Source organism: Condylura cristata, unplaced genomic scaffold (genome assembly GCF_000260355.1).
Source record: "Condylura cristata isolate star-nosed mole 26May11 unplaced genomic scaffold, ConCri1.0 scaffold00026, whole genome shotgun sequence".
Lineage (NCBI taxonomy): Eukaryota > Metazoa > Chordata > Mammalia > Eulipotyphla > Talpidae > Condylura > Condylura cristata.
The window spans coordinates 9631983-9641987 of NW_004567127.1; the positions used below are offsets into that span (position 1 = coordinate 9631983).

Consider the following 10005-nt stretch of genomic DNA (forward strand, 5'->3'; position numbering starts at 1 on the left):
CCACCACCAGGGAGGGCCTGCTCATGGTGTTTTCTACCACATATTTATGTCATCTGGTTACCAATTTTTTTTTAAGTTTAACTCACTTTATCCCCCAGCAGTGTACTTTGATCATCTGCCTGTTCTGCTCCCCACTCTGTCTCTGGTGAATCCTCTCACCCTCCACATCTCTGGCCTATACCCAGTTCTATATGAATAAATAAATAAATAAATCTTTTAAAAAAAAAGGGCCCCCCATGTTTATTACTTTATTTACAATTGCAAAGACATGGAAACAGCCCAAATGCCCAAAAGTGAATGACTAGATTAAAAAGATGTGGTACATATACACAATGGACTATTACTCAGCAACCAAAAAAAATAAATAAACACATGCCTTTTGCAGCAACATGGGTGGATATGGAAAAGATCATGCTTAATGAAGTAAGCAAGATAGAAAAAGAGAAATACTGGATGGTTTCACTCATAGCAGGAGTATAATGGACAGGACGAGAAAATAGTAATAATAATAATGAACAGCTCTATATCAGAGACATTTTATAGGGGTGGAGTGGGGAATGGGATCAAAAACAGTGGGGAAGGGAAGTGCACTAGACTATGGTGGTGGCACATGGGTAATTTGGTGATGGGAAGCCCATCACCACCACCCAACCCCAACCAAAGGGGATTACAACTGAGATGGAAAAATGCACAAAATGATGTAAAAATAAACTATTATATTATTTAAAAAAAAAAAAAAAAACAGACACAGAATACCAGCATACATCAAGTAAGGTCACAGGTAAATTGTTTGGAGATGAGTCAAAGGAAATTGCATCAATTAATATTATAGTACTAAAAAAGAAAGACTAGTGGAGATTATTTGCCCTAATAGCCTTTCTTCTGCTACACTAGACATGGATAAATCTGGAGATTTAATTTCCTTACCTTTCCTATGCTTACTCTATACTTTCCTCAGAGACCACATTGATGATCTATCAGATCAGCCTTTCCATTTTCCCAGACTTACTGAGCCATAACTGACAAGTTAACATTGTTATACAACATATTGATATGATTCAGTTATGTGCTTCAATATTAATTCTGCCAGTTAGCAGAATTAACGTGTCTTGTCACGTATTTTTTTGACAGGGGAACAATTCAGATTTACTCTCTTAGCAACATTAAAGTGTAAACAGTGCAGTGTTATTATCTTACAATCACAATGCTATGCATTAGAGTTCCAGAATTTATTCACTGTCTAATTGGAAATCTTCATTACTTGACCATTTCCCCAATGCTCCAGTAGTCCATGTTTTTACAAATCTTATATCCCATCTCTTTGTACTTTACTCAATTATAAAATTATAGGCTTATGTATGTACATGTCTTAAACTGATAGATTCTTAAGACTGCGCTAAATTTCTCCATTTCTGTGAGTTTTATTATCATTTTATAGCCATAATCTTTGGCAATTTTCTCCATTCTTCATAGCCAATCACTATGTTTTTTTGTTGTTGATTGCCACCATTCCCCAACACCACCTTGATTCTCAACATTCCTCACTAAATTTGTATAATTGTTCCCATCTGAATTTTCTGCTTTCCACCTCCAACTCCTTTGTCTTTTCAATACATGTTTTATTCCACTGTCAGCTGTTTTCCTGAAACAGATTCCATTTTTACATCAAGACCCACCTCCAAATCCCCTCAAATGGTCAGTCTTACCTAAAGCAAAAAAAAAATCTAGACTCTACTATTCAACATTCTCTACCTACCAGCTTCTACCTAATCTCTAAATTGATCTTCCACCAGTCAAAATGCTGCCTAAATAAAGGCCTATTACTAACAACCACCCATCTTTGTTCATTCTGTTTCTATGTGCAAAAGGAAATGTATTTAAAACTGCAATGCCAAAGAGGAAGTGAAAACTTGGAAGGGAAAAAGTAGAATGGAACAAAGTAGACTGCACCATCAGCAATGCTGAAGGTATACTTGCACAACCATTTCAAATCACAGGAAAATGTTAATAAACCTGATAATAACAATGCAGTAGAAATTTATCTGTCTGGAAAGCAAAATAATCTCTAAGTAACAGAGCCCTTGAAACAACAACAGAAAAGGACTAGTAATATGGAAATAATAATCAGGTGCCGGGGAATACCAGCATTAAAAGATAATCTCACTATAGACCTCGAAAATGTACCCTCTTTCTTATCTATTTGCTCTGTCTCATCTAAATCCATGGCTTAGAGAAGGCATCTGGTGTGTCTGAAAGCATTGTGGGCCTCAGCAAAGACCAAAACAAAAAAAATAAAAATTCAATAAATATCTTGGAGAAAATAAATAAAATAAACCCATGGTTTCCATGACCACTGAAATGCTGCGCTTTCAATCCAGACTCCCTAATTCAATGGATGAGTTCTAATACCAATTGACTATTTACATTTTTTGCTCATTTTTCTACTGAATCTTACATTTTTTTCTTATCCATTTGTAGTTATTCTATACATAGTAAGTCTTCTCTCTGACCATCATCAATATTTTCAAGTCTGCAATTATGTTTTTTAAAGATTTATTTATTTATCACATAAGAACTGGGCTGTAGGCTGGGGTAAGGGCGGGGGTGGGAAGTGAGAGGATTCACCAGAGACAGTAAGGAGCAGAACAGGTGGATTCACTGAAATACACTGTTGATGGGAGCAGCAGGCTACACAGGAGAGGTCTGCTGTGCCATGTGGGTCAGCTTCCTGGCTGGGGATCAAACTAATACCTCAATGGCTGGCCACTTAGCTTAATAGTGCTGAGACTTTAACCCCTGCACCACCAGGGAGGCCCCTCAAGTCTGCACTTCAACTGTTCATTTTGTTGATGGTGTCTTTTTTTCTTTTTTAAAGATTTATTTATTTATGTGTACAGAACAGAGGTACAGGCCAGAGGTGCAGAAGCAGTGAGAGACAGAGCGGGAAGCAGAACTGGCAGCTCGATGAAGTACACTGCTGAGGGGAGCAACAGGCAAGACAGGATCACCTCCAGAGCCAGAGATCAAACTTGCACTGAAGCAGCTGCAGCCAGCTTGCCAGCTTGCAGTGCTGCGTCCCAACCCGCACCACCACCAGGGAGGGCCTGCTCATGGTGTTTTCTACCACATATTTATGTCATCTGGTTACCAATTTTTTTTAAGTTTAACTCACTTTATCCCCTATTTTCTTCACGTCATTTCAATTTTCACACTTTGGATCTTTATTACATTTGGAATTGATTTTTTATTTTCTAAAGATGGACTAGGATCATGCCTATGGACAATGAGGAATAAAGATTCATGATAAGCAGATGTGAGAGCAAACAGTCTCGAGAAAGAACTTCTTTGTCAAACTCACTAAGCAATAAACGCTTAATATATGAAATACTTCTGACATATACAAAATAATATAAAACTATGGCACAAGAGTAAAATGTCAGGAATGAATGCAACAGAATCTGCCTAGCTTTGGTATAAATTACCTGAACAAATACAAATCTTTATAAAGGCACTCATGAGCTTTGGGTAGCAGCAAAAGCAACATTCGTTATAAGACAGCTGAAGAAAAACAAAACTTGAACTGCTCATGGGAAGAGCACGAGGGCTTTCAGGGCACACTGTGCAAAGTGTTAAATGAATACTGAGGATTACTAACATCAGCTAAACATACACAAAAGTAAACATTAAAGCATTATTTTTAGATAGAAGTTTAGTAAATTCTGTATTTACTCTTTTTTTTTTTAAGATTTATTTATTTGTGCATACAGAACTGGGATACAGGCCAGAGGCTCAGGAGTGGCGAGAGGCTTCATCAGAGACAGAGCAGAGAGCAGAACAGGCAAACTGATGAAGTACACTGCTGAGGGGAGCAGCGGGCTGTCAGGAGAGGTCTGCCGCGCTGTGTGGGTCACCTCCAGGGCAGGCGGGAATTGAACTCATGAGGAAGTGGCTTTAGCTTCTTAGTGCTGTGCTTTAACCGGCTGCACCACCAGGGAGGGCCTCTGTATTTATTCTTAAGGAAGGAAAATAAAATAACATTGTCTAGAGGGCTTTTCAGACATAGGATGAGAATGTTTAAAAAGCCACCAGTATAATTATTTGATGGTGACAGTAAATCAAAATAGTAGTTACAATAGTGGAGAGGGTGGGACTTGATTGGAAAGGGTTGAGGTGTTGGCAAACATTCTGTATCTTGATCTGGAGGGTATTTAGATGAGTAAAACAATCCATCCAGCTACACACTTAGCATTTTACACTTTATACTACCATTATATTTAATGAAATCTTACAGTCTATTTCCTTCCAAATAGGAACAAGAAAATCACTTCCTCTTGGCTTAGTTTTAACAGCCTCCCCAAAATGCTGTTGACTGTTATTTCAAGAGTAAGAAAAATCTTTTGTCTTTAAAGGCTCACACTGCCTACGGAATGTGTAAACTCCTTAGTTAAAACACACTATTTAGTCTTTGTCCTCTATCCTTTCAACACTCACAAATGAAAAGAACTGTTCCCTCTTCCATAAACTACCACATACTTTGTTACCTTTGGGCCTCAGTTCAGATTTCCCTCTGCAAATACTACTGGTTTTCAGTATCACCTCCTCTTTGGAATGTGATCCTCTTCCAGAGATGAAATAATTCTTTTTTTTTCTCTTCTCCCATGAAACGTTTTCATATTGCTAACTCAACACTTAGCTTTGTGTACCTGTCTTCTGTCACTGAACTGTGCATTCTAGGTGGCTGAGGATACAAATCTAGAAGTTTGTAGCACAAGGTAGATAATAAATATTAATTTAAATTAATATGTGATGGTACAAATATCCAAAGACTAAGAGAACATTTTGCTCAACAAAAAGTGACCAAAATGAAAAAAGTATAAAAGAAAAATAACCAGTTAAAACAAGATCAAAGATATATTATTCATGATTATGTATTTGCATAGAAAATTTCTAGAAGAATTTATAAATACTTAATAGAAGCTCTGGTGAGGGAGGCAGATTCATTTTACTTTTAACCCTTTCTGCTATCAAAACTGTTTGCCACATCAAAGTATTTTAAATTATCAAAATGTTAATTAAAAAGATTATGAAAGAATATGGAAAATGTTAAATAAGTATTGGGCATTTATTAAAAGAAGTCCCACAATAACAAAAGGTAGGAAAAATATCTGGATCTATATAAAGAACAGATGGAAAATGTGAAAAGGGAAAAAGTTTATGACTTAATATGTAAACTGGCTCAAAGAAATACATTCTAATTATTTTTACTTAAAGCATTTGTAATTTCATGAAATTTTCTCTAATGCTTCCTTTAAAACATTCTCTCTGAATTACAGAGAGTAGATGAGACACCTGTTTAGACAAGAAAGAAACACACTATACTGAGTAGCATGAAAGGCAAAAAAGCCATATGACTTAAACTTTGTTACTGATTTAATCATTGCTACTTTGCTGTATGTTTATTTTTTAAATAAACATTACATTTTTTATTTAAGCCTTTTATAGGCCCAGCTCTCTTCCACTGCGCCAGTCTGCTAGCTTTATTTTGAACCATTTATCAGTGACATTTTTGCTACTCTCTCCCTGTAAAGAGTAGCAAAAAAAAGCGACAAACAGCAAGTAGTGGAAACTTTAAGGATGGGAATTAGTTGTAGAAACTAATGTAACCTTTAACACTCAAATACTGAAGTCTTTTTAAAAGGGTTTTTAAGGTAGCCCCTAAAGGCTGACTCCTCATGTTTTAGATCTCAGCTCTAATGTTACCTACTCAGAGAAACCTTTCCTGATCCACTTACCCAAAGCAGCCTCTTCGCGTAGTTAACACAAACTAAAACAAGCATGGTTTAGTCTTTGCTTATATATTTTATTGTTCCCACTTGAATGCAAACATTAAGAATGCAAACTTGAGAACTTGTTTGTCTTTTATGCCATATTCCCACAGGAATTCAGTAATGTTTATTATAAAAATGGGGGGCTTTGTGAAGCAAAAATTGGGAAAAATTATAAAACTAACTTACTATTTACTTTTAACATTAGGCACTGTTATCTATTGCACTGTTTGTAATTTAAAACTTTGAATGAGACAATCGACCTATCTGCTCATTGAAATGAGGCATAGACTAGCTAAAAGACAGACAGATGGAACAGGAATAAAGAGCATTCTGGACAAAGGAACTGACATTAGGATGTACAGTAGGCAGAAGACTTTGAGAGAAGTAAACAGTATAAACAAGCTGAGCATCAAGATCACACTAAGAAAAAAGTAGCTAATAAAGTGCCCTCCCTGGTGGCACAACGGGTAAAGCACAGTACTAGAAGCTAGAAGCTGTCCACAGCCACTGCAGCACAAGTTGATCCCCGCCCCTGAGCTGACCCACCTGGCACTGCAAACCTCTTTTGACCTGCCCACTGCTCCCCTCAGCAGTGTATTTCAGTCCATCTACCTGTTCTGTTCTCCATTCTGTCTCTGGTGAATCCTTTCTCCCCCCACTCGTCTAGCTTGTATCAAAGTTCTGTATGTGTAAAAATAAATAAAACAAAAAAAAAGTAGCTAATAAAGTAATCTGGGGAGCAGGTTATAAGTTTTCAAACGCAGACCTAAGTGTCTGAAGTGACTTTTAGGCAGTTGGTCTCTGTATGTCATCAGCAGGAGAACAGCACAAGCAGAACACAGCAGAGGTCTTCCTTGACTTACCTCACCCCATAATCTCCCTATCCACCCCCAGACATAGGCAACCACTAATCTACTTTCTGACTCTCTAGATTTTCCTGTGCCGGACATTTAATATAAATGAAGTCATACAATATATGCTTCTTTGTGAGTGGCTTCTTTTATGTGGCACGATGGTTTCAAGATTCATCCATGTACTTCATTTCTTTTTACCGCCCAATAATATTTCATTATATGGACATACCGTCATTATCCATTCATCAGTCCATGCACATTGGGGTAGTTTAGACTTTTTTTGCTATGCATAGCACAGCTCTGAAAGTAGCTGTATGAATTTTAACATCAATGAATATTATGTTTCATAATGTCTTAAGTATATAAGGAATAGGTCCTGCACAGAGTTTACCTGTGTGACCTTCCATCTAGCAAAACCTTTTCCAATTCAAATGGACGACTCTTGTTCGCTTTATGATATTCCATTTGTTTCAGATAGGACATTCTATCATATTTTGATAACAAAACTCAGCAGCTTCCCCTTCTCTCTCTTACCTCCTCGATGTTCAATGAATCTTTTCTTTTAATTGTTTCTACTTATACAAAGGTTTGAAGGACAAATGTACTCCTTATATCCCTTTACTATATGCCTTTCAGTCTCTCACCTTTATCTTATACTCACCTGGTGATCCCAATGCTACCTCAAGTTAACAGCACAAGGTAGAAATTTTATCTTTAAACTCCCTCTTGCCTAGTTTCCAGGATACCAAGACTGACATTACTATTGTTAATGTTTTTATGAGATTAAAAACCAAATATATCTTGAAAATTGTCTACATAAAACACAATGTCACCCATTTTCATGAATGTGTTTAAATGTCATTATCATTTTAAAACATCAGCAAATCCTAAGTTGCCTGTGTAAATTTTGAAAAACAAAATGTCAATCTACTAGTAATCCAATTTTTAAAAGCATGTTCCCATAAGTTTTTTTTTCCTCCCCAGTTACATACTCGTCTTTAGTATGTGGTATGTTAAGCGCTATACCAGTTAATGATTTGCAGTTTTAATTTTACACAGGGTAAAAACTCATACACAAAGTACAGTATTTTGTTAACTCAGTCATTTCTGTTCTCCACTCGGCAAATCACAGTCATAAATACTAATTAGATGTTATTCCCTTTCCACCACTAGCCCACAATTACTTTGAACTCAGCAATGCCAAACAACGATGGTTCTTCCTGTTTGGACATTTCATGCCTTCTCTAACTTTAGACTTAAGACTTGGGGCCTTTTCTGTGAAAGTCATAGGTGATACGCAGAACATCAGAACCCAACAGGTATGACTGTCCAAACAGCAAGAAGTGGCCTGGAAGAGTGTAAAGAGCGAGGTGGAGATGCAGCTTTGTGCAACTATGCAGAGAGCTGTCACAGCCAGCGATTTAATCATTCCAGTGGTCACTTATCAAGAACTCTTTAGAAAGCGGGATCTTCTGGGAACAGGGGAAGAAGGCTCTACTTAGGTGTTTTGTTCTAAGGGCAGCTCTTGAAAGTCAGGCTGTAAAACCCTCCCCGGTCCTAACATAACCCCTAGCATAAGCACGATCATCAGTCTCCAGAAAGTCAAGGGTGGGGAGGGAGGAGCAGGCCAGCGAAACAGTGCCCAGATTGTGCCGGGCGGGGAGACATCACCGGCTGGCGAGGCCCGCTCTGCAGCCGACGAGCGTCGGCGCTCGGCGAGGAAACGCGCAGGGGCCGCGGGAGAAGCCCGGCCCGGGCCGCTCCCCGGGGCAGGCGACCGGGCGCCCCAAACAAGAACCGGTCCTCCCGCACCCCGCCCATCCCTGGCGCTGGCCAGAACAGCGCGGGGTGGGAAAGCAGGAAGAAGTCCTAGCTGGAACGCGGGTCCTCAAGCAACAAGTGCCCGCACCCACGAGGCTGCTGGGCTGGCACAGGAAAGCAAAGGCGGGCGCGGGACCTCCTGGCCTTCCCTGTGCCGGCCCCTGCCCCGCCGCACTCACTCTGCCACACGACGCTCTTCAGCCCCCGTTCCATCACCGGCGGCGCCATCTTTCCAACACCGCGGAGCAGCAGCCACCTCCTCCCACTCGCAACCTACTTCGGCCGGGTGAGGGACAGTCCAGGCGCCCCGCCCCTTGCTGCTGAGGAGGTCCCGCCCCCACCCGCGGCCGCGCCCTCAGCTGACGTCACGCGTGTCGGCGCGCGGATCCCCGCCCACCCCCGAAAGGAGGCTGCGCAGTGCCCGAGGGGGCGAGAGGGGGGAAATTTTAGCACGCGCCCCCTAGCGGGAGGCTATGTAACCACACGTTCGCAGTCCTGTGACGTCAGAAGCGAAACGACGTATTATGAGTAAACCCCAGTGAGAAGTTTTGCATCCATGCCTACCATACACGAGAAGAGAGGAATCCTTCGTTTTACAAAAGAATTCTTCACTTTACGTAGCAAGTCATAACCAGATCAGCTATCGAATGATAGAAAAATTTACCCCCCCACAAAAGGTTATTTTATTCATTTTTGAAAGACTATGAGGTTCCCAACAATGTGCCCAGAACTGTGCGAGAGTCATGAACCTCAAAGAAATCAGAAACTCATTTCAGAAGAATTTATAATCTAAGTTGAGTGCACTATTCCTGGCATGTTGAAAGTATGACTACATGCATAAATGAACCAAATAAAACAATTGTTATTTAATAAAGTCATGTGCAGAATTTTATAGGAAGCGTTTATCAGTTCTTGAGGATTCAACAGAAGGGACTTACTGTTGAAAGCTGGTTCACAGAATTAGCTCAGACTTCAAAAGTTTATGTAGAGATCTATTTCCTGAAATGGCTCTTTTGGGAATTGATATCAAAATAGTGATTAATTATATCACTTTAGTTGCAGAAAGTATTAACTTTGACATAACCAGTCAGTTTTTTTTTCTTCATTCTCCTTTTCTCTCCTAAGAAGTAAAAATTGCAAGAATTCCACTGAGTGCTCCATTGCTTTCTATAGAACTCAAGACTTTCAAATTTAAAGGAACCCATGTTTTACTTCTTGTTGGTAACATTAGGAACGTGGAAACAGTTCCTACTGGTGATAATAAATAATATTTGCTGGTTGCACCATGCAAAATGGATTATCTCATTGATCCTCTAAGTAAGATTTATAGACATGGAAACTACTCCTTAGTGAAGTTAAGTAACTTGGCAAGGATTAGCAGCTCGTAGTGCAGGGGAACAAGGATCAGGCTTGAGTTATACAGAAAGCACTGGAGCAGTCTGTGGAAGAGCTAGCAATTTTTGCTTCTTAGGAGAGAAAAGGAGGATGAAGATTAAAAAATA

At 39.4% G+C, this 10005-nt stretch overlaps 1 protein-coding gene across 1 annotated transcript in view; it reads right to left on the reverse strand.

Annotated features, from left to right (window-relative positions):
- Positions 1-8783, reverse strand: part of STXBP3 (syntaxin binding protein 3) — a 38694-nt gene extending 29911 nt beyond the window's left edge. The window contains exon 1 of the mRNA XM_004689708.2: positions 8683-8783. Within this exon, the coding sequence (XP_004689765.1) occupies positions 8683-8731 (49 nt within the window). The 5' untranslated portion in view covers positions 8732-8783. The remainder of the gene's footprint in view (positions 1-8682) is intronic.
- Between the last annotated feature and the right edge of the window lie 1222 nt (positions 8784-10005).